Raw genomic sequence first — 23,215 nt, 5'->3', positions numbered from 1 at the left:
TCACTGATCTTTTCCTCCAACTGAAATAATGTCTTTAAAATTTTAAAGCAAGTGAACAAAATAAATATAGTTTATTGTGTTGGCCCTGTTGGCAACCTTAACTTGGGATGACATGAGGGAGTAAATGATGACAGAACATTCCTAGTCAGTTCTGGGTGAACTATTGTTTTGCAGAGCCTACATAGTTTTTCAAACCCCCAAATTGATGGGGTTCAAGTCTTAATTAGCAAACCCACTGGTAATTTGCACCCTGATTCAATATTTTCAAAGTAAATGTATCAAACTGTCAGGGAGCCCGTCTCTACCAGCTGTAATTCAAAGACACAGGTGGGCCCTGTGAGCGCTGTGAGAGTGCTAATGAGCAGTTAGGCAAAGAGAAAGTGACTATGAATGCTGAAATACACAATGACAGAGCAGAACTATGATGAAAGTTGTTCTCGGGAAACAGAGCGGAGTTTCTCTGTCAGTGCTCTGGCACTGGGCTAAAGCGCTGACATCAGCACTCCCATAGTCCCTCTGTCACCCATCATACCTCCACACTAGCTGAATGTCACACTGGAGACAAGAAGTTCCCTTAAAGTACATTTCCATTTGTGTGGAGTTCAACTGCTCTTCTGAGTGTTGGACTGGCGCACACACACACAGCTGAACAGTACACCAGGAGAGACGACTTCAACAGCAGCTGAAGCTGCGACCATTTTTACGGTTTTGTATTATATTTCTGAGTGAAACAGCTATTGAAATAAAAAACAAACAATTGATAGGATTGTAAAAAGTAAGCATTGTGTGGAAAAGTGAACTTGGGCCCAACAGGCTGAATAGGAAAGCAGAAAATCAGAAAAGTAGCAAGCGACTATTTTTACGAATGAGTCATTGAATTATTCACCCAACCAACTTGTTCAAAAACGCTGATTCGTTCAGCAACACTGTGTGTTGCTTGGAGATGCACAACAGTTTTGTCACGGCTTTGTTTGGAACTATTTTTGCTGGCAAAATAGAGCAAAAACACAATATTGTGTCTAAAATGTAACTCACAAGATTAAAGGGATAGTTCACCCAAAAATGAAAATTCTGTCATTAATTACTCACCCTCATGTCGTTCCAAACCCATAAGCCCTTTGTTCATCTTTGGAACACAAATAATATTTTTGATGAAATCCGAAAACTTTCTGACCCTGCATTGACACCAATGCAACTACCACGTTTAAGAACCAAGGTAGTAAGGACATTGATAATATAGTCCATGTGACATCAGTAGTTCAACTGCAAGTCTCTGAAGCTATGAGAATACTTTGTGTGCTCAAAGAAAACAAAAATAATGACTTTATTCAACAATTTGAACACCATCCGTACCTTCACGTACTGCCCAGCGAAGTGAGTGACCTCTGCAGTGAAGACGCCAGACGGGTCCACGGGGCAGATGGGAGCCGAGTCTTTCTGGATGATTTTATAGTCCATGCAGATGCGGTAATCATCCTGCAGACAGAAGAACACAACATCCGTCACACTGGGATCTGTGATTCTGAGAATGCCAGAGCACAGCCATGGCACAATGAGTGTGTTCCTGGGACTAAATTACAGAACATCAGGGAAACAAAACTCTACACAATGAGACACAAGAGAATCAGCCCAGCACAACATCCTGCTCTGAGACATTAGGAACTACAGCGCAAAACAACCGAAGGAGAGCAGTGTGCATCAAAGACATTTCCTGCTGCAAGTTCTCTGAACAGTACATGCTGAAGTTGTGTGTAACCATCCACAATGAACAACTGCACAAAAACAACTCACTACACCACTGCTGTGCAGCTGGTAGAGGCTTGTTTCAGTGTTGCTGTGCAGTTGAGGATGTTCTTGTTGGTTGTCAGAGTGTTACTATGCAGCTGAGGGTTCCCTTGTGGGTTATCAGGGTTTTGCTATGCAGCTGAGAGTGTTCTTGGGTGGTTTTAAGGTGTTGCTATGCAGTTGATGGTATTCTTGTGGGTTGTCAGGGTGTTGCTGCGCAGTTGGTGGTGTTCTTGTGGGTTGTCAGAGTGTTGCTATGCAGTTGATGGCATTCCTGGGGGTTTTCTGAGTGTTGCTCTGCAGTTGAGGATGTTCCTGTGGGTTGTCAGAGTGTTGCTATGCAGCTGAGAATTCTCTTGTGGGTTATTAGGGTGTTGCTATACAGCTGATAGTGTTTTTGTGAGTTGTCAGAGTGTTGCTATCAGTGTTGGGGGTAACGTATTACAAGTAACGTGAGTTACGTAATATTATTACTTTTTCCAAGTAACTAGTAAAGTAACGCATTACTTTTTAATTGGCAAGAAAATATCTGAGTTACTTTTTTCAAATAAGTAATGCCAGTTACTTTCCCCCCCATTTATTGATTAAAAGCTCTCCTGTCCCCATGTTGAGAGAAATCGGGAGTAAGATGTTAGTTCTAGAATAAAAGTGAACATGCTTTAATTCATCTCACTCACAAAAAACAGATTCAGTATTCCCCTTAAAATGAATAAAAACAGTGAAATTCAACTCAGAATATGACGCAAACCTGCAATAATTAAATAAGCAAAAATTAAGCAAAAATTATTCAAGATAATCTAACATTTGTTTTCCTTTTTTATTGCTGAAGAGATGTCATTTTTTTTCTTCTGCAGTGTACTGTACAGACGTGAATTTACTTTTCTCAAAGCCTGAGGCTTTTGGTGTGAAAAGGCTTTTACATTTGCCAAAAATATAACTTTTTATATTAAAAACAAACAAGCAAGCCCTGCCCAGATTTAAAAAGTAACACAAAAGTAAAGTAACGCATTACTTTCCATAAACAGTAACTAAGTAACACAATTAGTTACTTTTTAAGGGAGTAACTCAATATTGTAATGTATTACTTTTAAAAGTAACTTTCCCCAACACTGGTTGCTATGCAGTTGATGATGTTCTTGGGTGTAATTGCTATGGTGTTCTGGGTGGTTGTTAGGGTCTTGTTACATAGTTACTAAGGTGATTTTGAGGGTTGCCAGTGTTTGCTATGTTGTTGCTTGGGTGTTTCAGGAAGTTTCTGTGTGGCTGCTAGGCTACAGCTATGCAGTTGTTAGGGTGTTCCGGGGGTAGCCAAAGAACTGGCATGCAGTTTCTGTTGCTTTTACGTGGTTGCCAGGGCATTGCTAATCTGTTGTCAGGGCATTCTAAGCAGTTTTAGGTGGTTACCAAGGTTCTTCTATGTTGCTAGGATGTTCTGAGTAGTTGAAATGGCTTTTAAAATGACTGCTTGATAACTGCTATGCAGTTGCATCTCTCCTGAACAAGGCACATGATTTGAGGAATCATTTATGTTGGGAGCAAAAACACTGCAGGACGGCACACATCCTCAACCTTAATACTGACTGTCAGAGATTTGATTGTGTCACTAACCTACAGTAATAGTGATCTACAGCACAAATGCTTTAGTGCAGTGACGTCCGGTCACTCCAGGAGCTCATGTGGATAAATGCAGGATTTTTCATCTTTCAGAATCATCTGTATGTCCTTCTACCTTCCATGAGTTCCTCTTTCATGGGAACAGAGAGGAACCTTGAGGTGATGCTGATGTGACGGTGGTCTGCATCAAACATTCAGCTCAGACACGAGGATCAGAGTTCACTCTGCTCTCATCTGATGGAATGGCGGTCGAGATGCTAACACGCCTTTAGGCAAATTTCAGCTGAAAAGTGATGAGTTTCTCACCAAAATCTTCTTCCTGCCACTCTTTTTAATAACCACTTCGACTGTGCTTCAAGGCTTATTTGTTGACCCTAAAACTTTCTTCAGTCATTGTCCTGACAGGGACTGTTCAAGGACATCTTAGATCTGTTTCTTTGGGCTTCATGCCTGGTGTTTTCTTACAAATGAAATAAAACAAAAATGGCTTTTCCTTTTCACAGCTCTGTTAAAAATGCACCCAGACATGTATGTGAAGAACCTGAGGTAATTTACTAGCCATTCTTATTATTCCTGATAATTGTAATAATCCAAAATCATTGTAGAGCATTCTGTTTTATTCTCAAACAGGACTTCTGCAGATTTTATGAATGTAAATGTAGGAATTGAGTGAATTGATTTGAGAACATTTTAAGACCACTAAAATGGAAATATTGAATGGATTTTACTGAACCTCTTGATCACATTGAAGAAAAGCCATGTTCTTCAAGTCTTGTTTTACAATGCAAATGTCTAAAGATTCTTAAATGAGGATATATAAGATAATACATCTTGTTTTATGAGGAATTGATAAATTAAGTGAGAGTTTGATTAAAACAACCACAAATATCTGCCATTGGGCTCAGAAAAATCAACTTAATTCAAAAGGAAAAAAGTTTCATTCTCCATTTACAGATATTTCTTCCTGCTTTAAGCAAAAATACACTTTTTGTAGACTTAGAAAACAAGACTTTGTGTGTTTAATATGATTTTTTGTAAGTCTTGTTTTATTTTATTGTATTTGATGCCATGAACTTTTCATGAATTTAAGTCTTTCTGCTCTGATTTAAGACCCTTTTAAGGCCTTAATTTGTGGAAGGATGAATCAAGTCTTTTAAGGCCATCATAAACCCTGCTCAAACCACTGCTCTATAAAGCAGTATTACCCATAATCCCTGAAGAACACAATTTAGTGAAAGTAGAATGTAGATGTGACTTACAGCTCCAAAGTAGGGGGCCTGATGGACCACTCCCGTACCGTCATCATCACGCACATAGTTATCCACCACCACCGAGAACGCACCACTCTCCTTACACTGAGAAGAAAAACAAGCATTCATCAAGATCACATCTGACATCACAAGATTAAGTGCTTTGAAAGGCTTGTGTGACTGTCATAACATCCTGACTAATGACAACATTAGAAGAAGTGGATTTGGTGCAGCATTACCCACTCACAAGGTGCATGGATTAAAACTACAAAACTGAGCCAAGAGATCCATTTATTATAATGCTAAACTATTTTTCAGATACAGAAGTCTCATTGTTTCTCAATCTATGTTCTCCTTAAAGAAAAGTAAGAATATGAAATGATCAGTGAGTGTGAATCAATCCACAGTGACGCAGCACTGTTTACCTTGATGAAGTACTCAAACAGAGGCTTGTATTTTTTGCCCTTCAAGGTTTTGCCAGGAAATCTATAAAAGACAAAAACACACTTTATCAACACTGAACTACAACAACAGAGCAGTTAGAGAATTACTGAAGGAGTTGAAACATAACAGCATTGCGCCAAAACTCTCCTTGACCTTTTCGAGAACGAATGCTTACAAGGCTCTATGATTGATCAATACAGAAAAACAAGTGGGAATTTAATTCAAACTCTTCCTAAAGTTATGAACAGACCATTCTCAGTTAGTTTGTGAGCCAGAGAATGCATGTCCTTTTCTGAACTATTGTCTGTTCAAGTTCACACTGTAGTCAATTCCATACCCGCATGACTTTCTTCTGTCTTCTTCTGAACAGAAAGGGGAACTTATGAAGAGCAGCGTGAACATTCTTCACACATCCATATAATGAAACCGGAAGGGGATGGAAGCCTTTAAGCTTTAAAAAAGACCATATGACATGTGCACTACATTCTACTGAAGACATATGGCGATTTGTTTGAGAAACACACACCAGGGGTTGTATTTACAAATCACTTTATCTTACCACTAAGAGTTCTCCTCAACAGCAGTAAAATCTCTTAGGTAAGAGTTTTTCTTCAAACCCATTCACAAAGCTGCTGAGAGCAACTTTTACTAAGGAACGGGGAGAAATTAAAGCAAAGAGAAAGGGCGGTGTTAACCTCGTTGCTATGAAGTGTGAAAATCAATGATTATTAATGACGACGTATATCTGATGATTTTAACCATTGAATTTTCCATTGTTAAAAGTAATACTGTTGATGATTTATATAAACTGCCTGTTTATATAAGAGTGTAAAAACGAAGTTCTATATATTTTTTATGTGAGAGAAGGAGATATATTGAATAATACTGTGGTAGATGTGATAATGTGTGATTTTGTCAGAATTGTCCAAACTGAAACGGAATATGTAAGCCTGAGTGAATGAATATTGGTGAATGAATGATGACGTCAAAATTGGTGATTTAAAAAGTGGGTATAGGATTCCTATTGTTTAGCACACTGAAGAAGGCCTGTGAGCCAAAACGTTAGTGTCTTTGTCCCATCGGTGATTTGTGTAAAAATAAACGAAAAGAGAAGTCTTTAATACGTGAGTGCGGATCATGATTTTGTATATTAAGTTATTTAATCATAAAAATATTGAAAAACCAGGTATCATATTGCCATATTCAAATAAAAATGTTGCCATATTCATAATGTGTGGTGTCTACAGATTATAATCTTAGAACTCAAGAACCAGTCGTTGCCAGTCGATTTTCTTTAAACATGTTTAATATTTGCGAGTGACACCAACGATTACATGTGGCTACGCAGTGGAGATGCGCTTACTGTCAAACATCATTCGGCATTCATTTTGTAATTTTGTCAAAAAAAAAACATCTTGATTACAAGAAAAATACAGACTGTTTTTGTTGTGATTTATTTCTTGTCTTTTAATTCATAAGTTAACACTACAGATTTAAATAGTTCAGTTTTCATGCAGTTGAAGAAAGTATAGCCTAAATTATATCAGTGATTCTCTCATTTTAAAGATTATCAAAAATTATTTTATTTCGATCTGTAGTCTAATAAAAGTTAAGAAAAAGCCTACAGCCCTATCTATAGACTACAGGCTAATTTCATTTTTTTTTTCTTAACTTCTTCTTAAAATTTGTTATGAAGAATATTAAATCAACTTTAGGCTAGGTTAACAAATTTTCTTCATAATGAATATACAAGCATAACGAGCTATACTTCAAAACGAAGTTTTCATAAATTCATAAACCATGAATATGACATAAAATTATATATATATATATCACATAGCTATAATAGTTGTATCAAATGAATAGGGAAATTGTAGTGCCTTGAATTTATTAATTCATGTTTTATTTTGTTCCTTTCGTTCTTATTCTTATTCATTCTTAATCTCTAAGCTTAGACATAAGCGTACCTGAGATAATTTATATATATTATTGATTGAATAAATGTTTAAAAATAGAGCTAGAAATGTTATAATTAAGGAAATTAAACACAGACCTAGGCATTTGAAAAGACATAATGAAATGTGTCTAATAATTCCAAAAATAAAGAGAAGCATCGGACTTAATCAAAACATTAACATTAACTTAATCAAAGCTTAATGTTTCAATAGGTAAAACAGGTTTCAAATACAAGCACCGGTGTTGTCCGCAGTGTTGTATTTGGTGAGGTGGGAGCGGCTGCCGGAGCGCGGGTAGATGCTTCAGTTTTTGTGAGTTGTTATTTGTTTTGTTTTTTTTTGGTTAAGCAGAAATTGTCCAGTCGTGGCAGCGCCAATAGCCTCGTGGTTAGCGCGTCGACATGTAGCGCCATTGCGCTGCGGGCATCCCGAGTTTGAATCCTGGCTCGTGGACCCGATCCCACCCCCTTCTCTCTCTCCCACTTCGCTTCCTGTCCAACTATACTGTCCTACCTAAATAAAGGCATAAAAACTCCAAAAAATAAATCTTTAGAAATTGTCCAGTCGTGACTCGCCAGTCGTGAAGTCTGTTGTGTAGTGGAGTGAGTCATTAGGTTTGTGCCCCTTTCCGACTGTCAAAAACTAAAATCTGTTCCAGTCGATGGAAACAGTCATTAAGTGTGTTCAGATCAGTCTTAAAATTAAGTGTGTCCCCAGCTTAAGTGACTTAGGAGTTCTCTAGACTACCTCTAACTTTTCACATATTTAGGAGTTTAGCGCTAAAATGCTTTGTGAAATATTCTTAAAGCAAACAATAGGACTGACACGCTCTTTATTTTTTAAAAGTTTGTCCTAAATCGGCAAGTTAGATCTATTGTTGATCTCTTGATCCAGTTCACAAATCTAAATGATTTGCTAAAAAAGCAGACTTATCTAGTTCTTGAAATAAACTATTAAAATTCAAATGTTCACACAAAGCTATCATATGATTTCAGGAGGACTGTAACATAGCTCATGAGTCTTTAATAAGACTTTATTTTTGAAGCTGAAAGCTTCAGTTCTCATTCTGAACTGTATAGAAAAGTCTTCACAATGTCTTCTTTTGTCTTCCACAGATGGAAGGAAGTCATGCAGGTTTGTAACAACATGAGGGTGAGTGAATGAATTGTTTTTAGTGCAGTAAAAATCAACTCTACTCATATTTGTCATTCCAGTCACATCATCTCCTGCTGAAGAACATTAATCAAAAGCAGAGAGATATTAATCGATAATAGCAGTTCGGCTCAGGACTAATCCCACAATACCTCAGCTTACTGTTATCAGCCCAGCACACCGCACACTGCTCAATACACATACACGCACTTAGACACACACATACAAACACACACATACTCCTTCACAAACACACTCGCATACTCACGTATCAGCCTGGCCAAGAGAAAGTTTAGGACGTAGGGGACTCATGGCACTATTTTACATTTTAGTTAAAACTGCAGAGACAACAGCATTTTAGGTGCTTTCCTGCACGTTAACCATTGTGAGAGGAAGTGCTCTCAAACGAATCAATGGACTACTTCCACAAGTACTTGCGTGTTCTACGTAATACGGCTAAGGCTTTTAACAGTGTTCAGCACATACAGAGAGTTTGGGGTTGTTCACATAGAATGCACCTTTGCATTTAATACAAGACAGTTCAAGAATAGCTTTTTTTTTTTTTAAAACTATCAAAAAAAAAAAGAGCTGCCCCGCCTCCGGGGTCTTCTGATTGGTCCACTCTTTTGGAACTGACATTGATGAGCGGCACTGCGTGTAAATAATGAAATTCTTTTCACTTGATACAGCATCTTTAAAACACAGTGCTCATGTGCAAGACCTTGCAAAAGATGCGAGACACAAGGGCAGCGGTCAACAGTTATTCAACCGTAATGTTATGAAGTTACAGGAATTCTTTTTGTGCACAAAGGGGGAAAAATACTTTATTCAATAATTTATTCTCTTTCGTGTCAGTCTTCGATGCACGTTCACGAGAGTACCTCAAGGCACGCTGCTGATGCAGGAGTTCTGACGTAGAACCCAGATGCGAAGCAACTTGTTTACAAGCAGAGGAATGCACACACGTGTTGTGGTGCTCTCGAGAAGACTGACACGGAAGAGAAGAAATTGTCGAGTAAATTACCCAAGAGGATAATCTAGGGGAAACGTATGTTACGTTCATTCATGCACACTGTAGCATCATGCTACGTAAGACAATTACTCAAATTTATACTATGCTTACACTCAAAACTCACTTTAAACCCCCAAAGAGTGTTTGTAATAACTTCTAATTGCGACCTAATGAGGGTTTTGGTCATATAATGTTGTAGCCTTTAATATCAAGCTACACCTTTTAAGCATTTCTCATGTAAACACACTGTATTTTTTTTGGGAAGTGTAACATACGTTCATCGTCAGAGTTAGGGCGGATTATGAATGTGTATATGAGTGACATATGAGCAGTGAATGAGGTTCCTCCAAGTCAATATATGAGAACATTTAAATGTTCGAGAAAAAGAGAAAAACAACCGAAAATATGAGCCGAAAATATATATATAATATATAGGCTTATATTTGGTGTGCCGCACCGCATTGGCCAGCAGTGTTCAGCAAGCAGGTTTCACTCTCCTTTTGCCATCATCACTGCGCGGTGTGACACTGCTCAATATCTCACTCTATCAATGTGAGTTTCTCACCGGAAAAGCAAAGTCTGCTCAAATAACGTGCCGATAAGAAATTTCTACGTAGCATACTTGTTCCTGTTTGCAGTAGTTATATAAAAAAAGTTATATCTGATTCAGTTGCATAGAACTAAATAAAAAAATTATATATTGATATTTATTATTATTATTATATTTTCTGTCTAATTTTATTGTTATTTTCAGTAAAAGTGTGGTTATTTTATTGGCTTGTGTTTTTTAAATTTAGTATCATTCACATTATTAAGATTATTAAAATAATCTTTACAAAATCACTTTATATTATTCAATAAAATAATTATTACAAAAGCAATTTCAGTTTTGTTTTTCAGCCAAGTGCATCCAGAATTTTTGATTTCAGCCCAGAATTTTCATTTCAGTGCATCCCTATATACATACATACATACATACATACATACACGTATATATATATATATATATATATATACACACACATACATACATGCATACATATATATATATATATATATATATATATATATACACAGGGGTTGGACAATGAAACTGAAACACTGGCCAATATAGTGTTGGAGGTTTCATGGCTATATTTATGCAGCCTGGTGGCCAGTCTTTACTGATCGCACATTCCACCAATAAGAGCAGAGTGTGAAGGTTGAATTTGTGCACCCAATAGCTCAAACATTGTACCCTGAAGGTGGTGCCGTGTATTAGGATGATAATGCACCAATACACACAGCAAGACTGGTGACAAGAGTGATTTGATGAACATGAAAGTAAAGTTAAACATCTCCCATGGCCTGCACAGTCACCAGATCTGAATATTATTGAGCCACTTTGGGGTGTTTTGGAGGAGCGAGTCAGGAAATGTTTTCATACACCAACATCACATAGCGACCTGGCCACTGTTCTGCGAAAGGAATGGCTCAAAATCCTTCTGGCTACTGTGCAGGACTTGTATTTGTCATTCCCAAGATGAAATAATGCTGTATTGGCTGCAAAAGGAGGCCAAACGGCATACTAATTGTGGTCTAAACCCAGGTGTTTCAGTTTCACTGTCCAACCCCTGTATATACGTGTATGTATGCATGTATGTATGTATATATGAGATATATATATAATATAATAATATATCTCATTTTAGTATATCTTCTCAAGGGACAATACTACAGAAATGAAACTGCAACAGAAATGCAACAAAAGTAAGAACACCCTAAGTGAACTTGTCAAAACTGTGTCCAAAGTGTCAACATTTTGTGTCAAACCATTGTTATCTAGCACTGCCTTAATCCTTCTGCGCATGGAATTCACCAGAGCTGTACAGGTTGTTGCTGGGATCCTCTTTATATCCTCTATAATGGAGCTGCTGGATGTTAGACACATGGTGCTTCTCCACCTTCCGCTTGAGGATGCCCCATAGGTGCTCAATAGGGTTTATGTCAGATCACCTTCATCTGCACCTTCCTCAGCAAGGCAATTGTCATCTTGGTGGTGTGTTTGGGGTCATTATCATGTTGGAAAACTGCCGTTCGGCCCAGTTTCTGAAGAGAAGGCATCATGTTCTGCTTCAGAAATGTACAGTACATAACGGAATCCAAGTTTCCCTCAATGAACCGCAGCTCCCCAGTACCAGCAGCACTCATGCAGCCCCAGACCATGATGATACCACCACCATGTTTGACTGTAGGAGAGAGACAATTTTCTTGGTACTCCTCACCAGGGCATCACCACACATGTTGGACACCATTTGAGCCAAACAAGTTTATCTTAGTCTCATCAGACCATAGGACATGGTTCCAGTAATTCATGCTCTTGGACAGGTTGTCTTCAGCAAAATGTTTGCAGGCTTTCTTGTAAGCCAGCTTTAAAAGAGGCTTCCTTCTCGGATGACAGCAATGCAAACCAACTTGTTGCAGTGTGCAGCGTAAGGGCTGAGCACTGACAAGCTGACCGTCTACCTCTGCAACCTCTAAAGCAATGCTGGCAACACTCATGCATCTGTTTTTTGAAGCCAGGTTCTGCACCTGACGCACAGAACGAGCACTCAACTTCGTTGATCAACCCTTGCGAGGCATATTCCGAATGGAACCCATCTTTTAAAACCTCTGCATGACCCTGGCCACAGTACTGTAACTCAGTTTCAGGTTGTTACTAAACCTCTTATAGCCTAGGCCATCTTTGTGGAGAGCAACAATTCTAATTCTCAAATCTTCAGGGAGTTTTTTGCCATGAGGTGCCTTGTTGAACATCCAGTGGTCAGTATGAGAGAATTGTACTCAAAGCACCAAATTTTAACTGCTCTAATACAAGATACACAACTTTGTATGATCCTGTCAAGCAGACAAAAACATGAACATGATGAATAGGACATGTGGCTTTGCATGGTTAAATGACACAGTGCTGTTATCACTTCGGGTGTACTCACTTTTGTTGCCAGCTATTTTGACAATAATAGCAATATTTTTTTTTTTTTTAAAGAAGCTACTGAAAACTATTTGAATCTTATTAAAACTATTTGCACTGACTTATTGTGTTGGTTACATTTTGTTCCTTTGTGCTTTTTTGTTCCTTTGTGCAGTGGCTGAGTCTTTGAGTTGGTAAAAACCTCAACAAACTGAAAAATATTGTTTTTTGAGGTAATGTGAAATGTAATCAAAATGGATTTCATAAAATTGGTATCAAATAAGTATTGTTCAGGAATCTGTATGGAAGTCAAGGTATTGAAAATTTTTGCACAATTCCCAGCCCTAGACTTACCGGTTTGGAAAGTCATGAGGGTAAGCAATTAATGAGAATTTTCATTTTTGGCTGAAGCATCCCTTTTCACTAGGTGGCTACAGCACACTGAAAATATACATAATCAGAAACTAGTGAGTTGTACTATTTGAAATTGGAAGTGCATCATGAAGCTCAGTGCATGGAGTCCACTGTCATGCAGCATGAATCCATCAACAGCTTAGTACCTGTGCAAGACTTTGGCTGCGCCTGAAATCGCACACTCTTTGACTTAGGAGGTACTGCTTTTGAATAATTACTCATGACCATTAAAAAAAAAGTCCATTCTAAGCAGCCCATTTGTGAGCAGCCTTGTATCAACAGAAAGACAGGAGGGTGTGCGGCTCAGAGGATGTGATGTCATCACATGCTAATCAACAGCGGCAAACTCACTTGTCCAGAATGGTGTATTCAGAGTCAGATTTGAAGAGAGCGACGAGTCTGGCCTCCATCATAATGTAAACCTTCTGCGAGCTGTTATCTGAGACACAGAGGAGAGACTCTCATCAACACATGAAAGATTTAATCAAGATAAAAGACAAGACACATCATCATAATAATTACAACACATACATGTCAGTTAGTTTGGTGGTGAAACATGCACAGGAGCTTTAATAAAATAAATAAATAAAAAAAATCTCTTCTGCTCACCAAGCCTGCATTTATTTGCTCACAAATACAGCAAAACTGAGAAATTATTAGAATTTAAAATAGCAGTTTTCCATGTGAATATATGTTAAAATGTTATTTATTCCTGTGATCAAAGCTGAATTTTTCAGCATCATTACCCCAGTCTTAAATGTCACATGATCCTGATGAGAAATCATTCTAATATGCTGATTTATTGCTCTATAGCCAGTTATTACTGGTGCTCAGTTATTAATAATAGTTCTTAGTATTATTAGTGTTGAAATATTATGTTTTCGCCACTTTATATTTTTGTGGAAACCACAATAAAACAACAGAATTACGTTCAACACATATACTTGAATTCTGCCCCTGACTACGTACAATGCACAGCATAAATGAGTACACCCCTCTGAATACATATAAAAGATGTATTTTCTTAAATGATCACTAATATAATTCAGGGAAAGACGACAAAATTGAAATGTATTTAACATATACTTAATAAAAACAAAATATATGCCAATATTTTCTTTACAATAAGTAAATTAGCCAATTTTGTTTAATAAAGGATTGCAGAAATGAGTACACCCTAGATGTAATTCAGCAAATGTATAATATTCTAGTACTTAGGATGTCCTCCAGAACTTTAAGTATACTGCTCTGACCCTTCTTGGCACTGAGTGTACATTTTCACATCTGTCCTGTTTAACTCCTGGAGGACGGCCTTCTTAAATGCCCTGGTCTTTAATCGGGAGTTTTGCTTAGCTTCTACAGAATCCTCAACAGCTGCTCAAAAGCGTTAAGACTGAGTGAAATACATGTCCACTGAAGGATTTTCACAGTTTAGGCTACAACACACAGTGGTGTGTGAATTCATGACAGCATTGATAAAGCACAACTTCCTCACACCTTCAGCACTTATACATCTCAGTATAAGGGCTTTACTACTACTGTACGTCACTGTGGGTACCAGACATTTCTCACTGTACTCCTCCTCTAGCAACACCAGAACATTTTGGATGCTTTTGGATCCGAAATGATTGACTTGGTCTCTTGAGACCAGAGTATGGATTCCCAGAAGTCAATATTTTGGAAGAGGTTAAATGAGTTTATTGTGCTTTGGCTACAGTAGGTAATTCTAGTGGTGACAACAACCATACATGTCAGTTCTGCAGGCTGCGTCATACTTTGTGAGATAGAAGTGTCACTCTGTTCATAGCTTTTGCCTGCTCTGAGACACTTGCATGATATTTCTCAGGCTCTTTTTGTAGCAAAAATTCACTCATCATTAAATAAAAACTTGAAAGTGAAGACCTGATTATTTTAGGAGCCTTGTCACAAGTCCATTGTTTTTGAGTGTCAGTGTTACTTCTGCTATATTTTCACACTTAAAACAATAATTTGGTATACCTCTTGTACCACTGTCCTCTTTTATGCTAAGAAATAAGTCAACTGGCGGTTCTCTCCCAAGTGGTTTCATTGTTGACAGCATTAAGTCTGTGTATGATTCCGGTCAGGAAAGTTTTGGTTCAAAATACTTACTGATTGATCAAAAATAGCCTTAAACCTACACTTTCGTTTTCTTTTTTTAGTTTTATTGAGTAACTTTCAAGAGGGTGTACTCATTTTTGCAACACAACATTTTATCACTTCGATAAAAAAAAACTTATTTTGCTAAATAATTTTGACATTCTTCTTTGGTAATTAATCAAGCAGACTTGTTCGAACATTATATCTCCAAAGAACCCTAATATGTCTTGCAAGTAAAGAGTAATTGCTCAATTTGTTAAGTTTTATAGGGGGTGTACTCATTTATGCTGTGCACTGTACATTTAAAATGTTTTAATTATTCCATTTTATTAACAAATGTATTTTAATAATTATTAAACATGGAAGCTCAAATGTGTGACCTTCCAAGTTTACCATATTTGATGCTAAAGTAAATCTGCCTAAACTTTTGTTTTGGGTAAACTACAAACAATATATGTGGGTGCAGAAAATTCTGTGTGTGCTCTACCAACATGCTTTTTTTGGTGTTAAATAATGGCGCAAATACCAGTAATTTGACGAGCGCAAACACTAGTATTCATTTTAATACTCTCCTCCCATAAATTTTGCGTCTGAAAGGCAAACTCCTGCAAAGGCATATTCAATAAGGTCAGGTGCAAAAATAACCATGTCTATGCATTTTCAGAGCTAATTCTTCACTACAGATCTTTAGTAAATCCTTACAGTACTATTGTAACACCAAAAGATGGTTTGCACTGGCGCAAGCTGATAAACTGTGACATGATATATTGATACACCCCTAGCAAATGTTAATATCTCACTCAAGTTGGTGAACTGGCATTGTTTGATCACTGTGGGGTAAAGTGTGCCAGCTGTGTCTATCTATATCTGCCTGTCTATCGATAACATGAGGTCTAGCAGTAATTCAGATGATGATATATCAGAGAGATACGAACGCCAGTCACACTGAGGCTCAGATTGGCCTGAGTCATTCCAGCAACAGCAGCTCAAAACACAAAACACATTTCATCGAAACCACCTGAAAAAGGAGCATTTAAGCAGCTCTGAGTATTATGACATGTATACAGAGAGTGAGACAGCGCGAGAGCATCAATAAAAGATGGCACTTCCCCAGGGCAGGCTGGGAAATGATTGGGCAGAGATGTGGAGCGTCATTGGTATTCAGAACGTCTCTCCCCTGCAGCAGACGGCAGTGCTGGTGGAAGGCTCACAGCGCCCCCTGTCAGCCGCTGTAGGATGCCGCAGATGGCACACTAACTGGGTCAAGCTTTTACTCAGGTTCTTTAGAGGAGATCCAATGCAACGCACCTTATATAAAAAAACCACAAAGAGCTATTTTTACAGAATGGGCTCTTTTTAAATGACCTGATTTGAGGTTTCTCGTCAATCCATATCTGCAGCGCTGCATCAGGGTGAAGGAGGATGATGCGCACCTGAATATGACCCCATTAGCATAGCGTTCCACGCATGACAGGAAGTCAAACATCAGGATGTTAACACTACCACAGACAGACAGACAAAACACTGTCTGAGACATGAACATCTTTCTTTTTCCAACAAAGAGCTGGTGAAATGAGATGCTTTGCTTCCTTACACGTAAACCTCAGAAGGTCAAACTCAATTTTTTTCTACTATTGTACCATTATAATTTACATCCATTTTCCACAAGTAGTTCCAAACCCTTTTCAGAAAATCTCCTGTATCAGGAAGATCACACGCATGCGTCATGAATGGTGCCAGGGAATGACACCCGAAAAGAATGATTGTTGAATAAAGCCATAATTTTTGTTTTCTTTGCACACAAAAAGTATTCTCATAACATTTCGGTTGAACCACTGATTTCACATGGACTATTTTAACGATGTCTTTACTACCTTTCTGGGCCTTAAACGTGGTTGTGTTGCTGTCTATCGGGGGCAGAAAGCTGTCGGATTTCATCAAAAATATCTTAATTTGTGTTCTGAATATAAATGAAAGTCTTACAGGTTTGGAACAACATAAGGGTGAGGAATTAATGACAGAATTTTCATTTTTGGGTGAACTATCCCTTTAAACAGTTCTCCTTTCCAGGATCTACGATTTTTATAATAAATAAACAAATTAAATTATTCTTGGAATCTAATGGTTATCTTGTTATTAATGTGTCTACAAGTAGAAATAAATAAAAATTTAGCTCCACACACTAGTCAACCTGAACCTTTGACCTTGATGTAGACGAGGTTTTCATAAATAAATAAATTCAAATTTGGCTCCACATAACAGTTTAAAACAACCTGTCCAATTCTCACTATTAACTAACTGTTAACTATACCTCAGTAACTCCTAATTTGCTGCGTATTAATAGTTATTAAGGTAATTGTTAAGTTTAGATGTGAGGTAGCGTTAAGGGATCTAAAATATGGTCATGCAGAATAAGGCATTAATATGTGCTTTATAAGTACTAATAAATAGCCAATATGCATTTAAACTGCATTTTGAAAGTTCAAAATCGGGACACCAATGAAGTCCATTATATGGAGAAAAATCCTGAAATACTTTCTTTAAAAACCATAATTTCTTTACGGCTGAAGACAGAAAGACATGAACATCTTGGATGAAAAGGGGGGAGAGTACATCATTTGTAAATTGTTTATCTGGAAATGGAGTTCTCCTTTAATAGTGAGAATTGCTCCTTAATATAAAAAGCTAAAAAAAAAAAAAAAGTAATACTGGTGAATCTGTACCATTTTTCCTGATGTAGATAAAGTTTTTAAACATAAATAAAATTATTCTTATAGCCTAAACTGCAGCTGTGCATTTACTGAATGAGTAATCACTCTGTATTTTTGCATATTTATTTGTATTTTTTCTAAAGCACATTGAATTACCATTGTGTATAAAATGTGCTATATAAATAAACTTGCCTTGCCTAAAAGTTATTAATGAAATTATTAATGCAGGGCTCTACAGTGCGACCATTTACGTGCAACTATGAAAACAAATTTAGGAGCAAATTTAGAGCACATTAGTAGACCCCTGTAAATCACTTTAAGGAGTCAAATATCACCTTGTAATGGGAAGGCTAATTTCTGATCAGAATTTTTGATTAGAATGTTTGATTATTGATCAGAAAGTGCTCCTGAATCTTTTGACTGTGCTCCTAAAAAGAAAACTAAACGTAGAGCCCTGTAATGTGCCAAAAAACTGAAATAAATGACAAATTAAACTAGCCTGTGCCATTATTAGCAGCAGTAGTGAACTCGCACCTTTGACCTTGACGTAGATGAAGTCGGGGCTGACGCAAAGGGCCAGGTTGCTGGGCAGGGTCCATGGAGTGGTGGTCCAGGCGATAAAGCTCACCGCCTCGTCCTCCAGCAGAGGGAAGGTCACGATCACAGACGGATCCTGCACATCCTGTTGAGCACAGAAGATCATGTGATGAGCTGATGGTTTTCTAAGACCTGCTGAAGATCAGCAGACGTCTGAGCTCAGTGAACATGAGCAAAGAAGCATCATCTGGGACCTTGTAGTTCTGATTGGCCTCGAAGTTGGACAGCGGCGTGTTGCAGGCGGTGGAGAACGGCATGACTTTTACCCCTCTGTAGACCAGACCTGTATCATACAGCTGCTTAAACACCCACCTGAAACACAGACACAACACTCATCATTCCTCACACTCACTTTATTACTGAGACAGATTACATGATTCAATTCACAAGCTTGTCATTTAATTCCATTTTGATCCTTATTCAATATCGATTTGTTTGTATTTATGTATACAGTATGTCAATTTTTCTCAAGGAAAAAAAAAATCTCTCTCAACTACTGCTGTAATAAACTAAACAGTACACTGTGTAAGTTGGTACATAATATTTATGTATACATCTGTGGTTTTCAGGATAATGAAAGTATCCATATTTAAAATGCATCATGGTGCTTGGTAGGGGTCAAAAAAGATTTACAAAATTACTTTTGAATTGATCCTTTGTAAACACAGAGATGTGGATTCAGACTGTAATTGAATTATGAAACGACCTTGGTGTTTGTCAAAAAAAACAGCAGGAAAAACAGCAGGAAATTCAGCCAGACATTTTTACATGGGAGATGGAAGAAAAACACTGACATTCACATCAAAATTATTGACTCATCCTGTAGATGATGAAATTAGCTTACATCCACGTGAGAAAATACTTGTGTCTGAACAGTGCTGTATGCACGTGTGTTTTTCCAGAAGAAAAGCCAAAGATCTCACCATACGGTCTCCATGAACCACGGGTACAGCGTCTTATAGTCGTTTTTGAAGTCAATCCAGCGGCCCATTCGTCTCACAGATGTCTGGCGTGCACAGGGTCGCAATAATCAATTATAACAATCAGTCATAATAATAATCAGGAATCAGAAAAATTAAAATCCTGTCACATGAGTTTCTTGAAGGATCATTTAAACAAACTGAAGTTGTTATTGATTGATAACCTCCACCACAGCTCTCAGATCAAATATGTTGCAGGTTTAAAATTTCGGTAACTGGTTAAAAGACACTCAAGCACTATTGACATCTGGAGAAATTACCTAGCCAATTTCTATCCATTTTCTGATCCATGTTTGGGTTGGAAAAAGGCAACTAGGGTTGCAAAAAGGCAAATTTCCAGGATTTGTTGGTAACTTTTGGGAATTTCCAGGAACTTTCAGAAAGTTTCCAGAAGTTTTTCACCCCTTCGCAACCTTAGTAATAATGGTTTGTGACAGATCATTGGAACTACGGTGGTGATGATGACTATGTTTGAAAAAATAGGTAAAATTTGGGAACACTAGAATCTGCAAAAATGTGAATAATTTTAATAAAATAAGAGAGATCATACAAAATGCATGTTATTTTGTATTTAGTACTGTCCTGAGTAAGATACATTTACATAAAAAGATGTTTACATATAGTCCACAATATAGTCCACAAGAAAAAAATAATAATAATAACCCCCTTCAAAAGTTTGGGAACCCTTGGTTCTTAATACTGTGTGGTTACCTGGATGATCTATGATTGTTTTGTGATGGTTGTTCATGAGTCCCTTGTTTGTTCTGAACAGCTAAACTGAGCACTGTTCTTCAGAAAAATTCTCCAGGTCCTGCAGATTCTTTAGTTTTCCAGCATCTTTTGCATATTTGAACCCTTTCCAGCAGTGACTGTATGATTTTGAGATCCATCTTTTCACACTGAGGGACCCGAACATTCACTGATGATCCAGAAGGAAACATGATACATTAAGATGTCCAAATTGTTCTTAATTTGTTGATATATCTGTTTTTTTCCCCATTTAGTACTGCCCTTCAGAAGCAACAGAAGATACTTGCATGTTTCCCAGAGGACAAAGAAAGTACAATTACATTGATCTTCAAATTCAAAAAGTTTTCACCCCCGACTCTTAATGCATTGTGTTTCCTTCTGGAGCATCAGTGAATGTTTGAACCTTTTTTAATAGTTGTGTTTGAGTCCCTCAGTTGTCCTCAGTGTAAAAACATGGATCTCAAAATCTGCTGGAAAGGGTTCAAATATGCAAAAGATGCTGGAAAACTGAAGAATCTGCAGGACCCTGGAGAATTAAACTGAAGAACAGTGCTCAGTTTAACTGTTCAGAACAAACAAGGGACTCATGAATAACCATCACAAAAAATAAAAACAGTCGTAGATCATACCACATACAGAATTAAGGACCAAGAGTTCCCAAACTTTTGCAGGGGGTTATTTTAATAAATTCAGCTATTTTTGTCTGGTGGGCTATACGTTAACATCTTTTATGCAAAATATCTTTCTCAGGACAGTACTACATAAAAAAATAACATGCATTCTGTATGATCTCTCTTATTTTGTTAAAATTATTCACATTTTCACAGATTCTGCAAGGAATTACCAAACTTTTGCATGAAACTGTATAGTCTTTGGTATAAAAGCTGCATCAGTGCAGGTGTAAAGTAACAGCTGAGCTCTCTGAATGAGTCTCATTACAGTCTCAACAATGCTACTATGATGTGGGTCAATCTTGCTGTTAAACTTTCACTGCCATAGGAAGTGAAATTATGTCTCGTACTGAAATATGTAGTAGAAAACCCATGAAAGGTTTATGTTATTTAAAAAATCCACATTATTTTATACATATTTAGAACTGTGATTGGCGCCATTATTCTAATGGCGTCAAATGGTCGCACTTGGTGAGCTACTGGCACTACCTTTTGCTATTTCTATGATAACACAACTCAGAAAATAAAACACTGATACAATGCCACATTAGTAGACCACATATACTGAAAGAGCTTACAAACGGCAGAGACAAGAAATGCTAGATGCCATTCTGGCAGGATGGAAACATGACGCTTGTCATGATGCCGCAGGCACTAAAGGAGTTTCCCAGCATAAATTTCACACAATATCCGGGAGTGCTTAGACTCATTGTGAGGAAAAAACAAAAAAACAATGAAAACAATGGTACGCCATTTGGTTTAAGTCTATGCTCATAACCATTGCCACCCGTAAGCTCTTTCAGTAGTTGTGGTCTACTAAAAGCCTCAAAGGCATCAGGGCTAAAGTGGAGAGAACAAAGACGTGAGTCTTTAGGAAGTTTTATTTGTTCATTTTTTCTCCTCTTCGTATTGCACGGAAATCAGTGAACACTTACATTGCTTCTCTTGCCGCCCTTCAACTGAAAATGGCAACAAAAAGCTGCATAAGGTGGCATCGTATCAGTATTTTATTTTTTGAGTTTTGTATTCCGAGTTGTGTTGCGGTAAAAATGGCAGAGGTTGCGCCAGTATCTCACCAAGTGCAGCCATTTGACATAATCAAATGCGCCCTCCCATAGTCCAAAATATGTATAAAACGCTGTGGATTTTTAAATAATGTAAATTTTACTTGGGTTTTCTACTACATAAGAGCTAAAATAACAGAACATGTTTTTCTGTTATTAGATTCACTTGTATTTAACCTGACACTCTTTTAACTGTACTAAGTGAATGTGACACAGATTCTATTAATTGACACATACACACGTACCTCCCACTCATTAGCATATCTCATGACGATGTTCCTGCACTGCTTGTTGTATTCCGCTATGCCCATCTTAGCCACATCCTCAGGTCCTTTGATATCTAGTGATTTATCAATCTCATATTCCTGAAGAAAAACAACAGTCGCAGACAGAAATCAGGAAAATGCACCACAAAGGCTTCATGAAAATATATGAAAAATATATTAGTTTCAAGCTTTTCAAGAACATCAGTCTGCATATGCTGCAGAGTGGATATTAGTGATTCTTACCACAGGCAGACCGTGACAGTCCCAGCCGAACCTCCTGTCCACATGAAAGCCATTCTGATGAGCAAACCTCGTCACAATGTCCTTAATGGTTCCAGCCAGGATGTGGCCATAGTGAGGCAGGCCGGTGGCAAAGGGCGGCCCATCATAGAACGTGTACCTGAAACGCAAACACATGGCACACGTCAGTGACTCATCCATCAGTAGACGGCCAGAATACTACATACAACACACACACGCCAGAATTACATCTGGAAGAAGGGAATACTATAAAAACTGCTGATGTGTGCGTCACTGTGCACTGAGAAGCAATTTTTATGTTAAAAAAAAAAAATCATTAAAAATTCATATTCATAAAAAAATTCTAAACAAAAAGTATCATGGTTTCCACAACTGTTTTCAACACTGATAATAATCAGAAATGTTTCGAGCAGCAAATCTATAAGAATGATTTTTGAAGGATCATGTTACACTGAAGACTGGAGCAATGATGCTGAAAATTCAGCTTCGATCACAGCAACACATTACATGTTATAATATATAATATATTCACACAGAAAACAGCTATTTTAAAATATTTCACAATACTACAAATTGTTTTGTATTTTTTGATCAAATAAATGCAGCCTTAGCATGCAACAAAAAACATTTTTAAAAATCTTACCGACCCCAAACAAATGGTAATGTATATTGAAGAATTGCTAATGTATAAAATCTAGTGCTGTCAATCAATTAAAAACAAAAAAAAAAAAAAAGAACTAATTAATTGCACATTTTTTCTGAAATTAATCGGGATTAATCCCACCTAACATTAAAGCTTTTAATTATACTTCTACACTGGTAGATTCAGAAGAATTATTGAATACAGTGCAAAACACATTCATATGACATTTTCATGCTTTTTTAACTTTAAAGCTTCAGGCATTATTTATAGATTTCATCAACCAGAGAAAGCCAGTCAGACGAGTTTGGAACAATAAGTTGAGAAAATAATATGATAATAAAATATGATTATGAGAGAAATATTCCTCATAATTCAAAATCATTTTTGGACTTGTTGGTAGTGTTTTCAATTAAATAATAATTAAAAATAAAAAAGTAAATAAGACTGGCATTCAGTAAGAGAAATATCTAAACTTGTTTGACTGGATTTTCAGTTTCACTTTCACTTTACTTACTTATTATCTACACAACGATAAACGTAAATGGACGAGTCCCTAAAGATTTACATGCATCATCATA

The 23,215-nt window shown here is 37.2% G+C and overlaps 1 protein-coding gene across 2 annotated transcripts in view; it reads right to left on the bottom strand.

Annotated features, from left to right (window-relative positions):
• Nucleotides 1-23,215, bottom strand: part of iars1 (isoleucyl-tRNA synthetase 1) — a 95,176-nt gene that overhangs the window by 69,142 nt on the left and 2,819 nt on the right. For both annotated transcript variants that reach the window (XM_051122568.1, XM_051122569.1), the window contains exons 3-11: nucleotides 21,977-22,133; nucleotides 21,713-21,832; nucleotides 18,926-19,008; nucleotides 18,197-18,314; nucleotides 17,940-18,087; nucleotides 12,928-13,015; nucleotides 5,075-5,135; nucleotides 4,659-4,754; nucleotides 1,354-1,476 (exon numbers count right to left, since the gene is read on the bottom strand). In XM_051122568.1, coding sequence (XP_050978525.1) covers nucleotides 1,354-1,476; nucleotides 4,659-4,754; nucleotides 5,075-5,135; nucleotides 12,928-13,015; nucleotides 17,940-18,087; nucleotides 18,197-18,314; nucleotides 18,926-19,008; nucleotides 21,713-21,832; nucleotides 21,977-22,133 — 994 coding nt within the window. The remainder of the gene's footprint in view (nucleotides 1-1,353; nucleotides 1,477-4,658; nucleotides 4,755-5,074; nucleotides 5,136-12,927; nucleotides 13,016-17,939; nucleotides 18,088-18,196; nucleotides 18,315-18,925; nucleotides 19,009-21,712; nucleotides 21,833-21,976; nucleotides 22,134-23,215) is intronic.

This window comes from Labeo rohita, chromosome 11 (assembly GCF_022985175.1).
Source record: "Labeo rohita strain BAU-BD-2019 chromosome 11, IGBB_LRoh.1.0, whole genome shotgun sequence".
Lineage (NCBI taxonomy): Eukaryota > Metazoa > Chordata > Actinopteri > Cypriniformes > Cyprinidae > Labeo > Labeo rohita.
The sequence above is the reverse complement of the archived record's forward strand: the minus strand, read 5'-3'. Positions and strand labels throughout refer to the sequence as shown.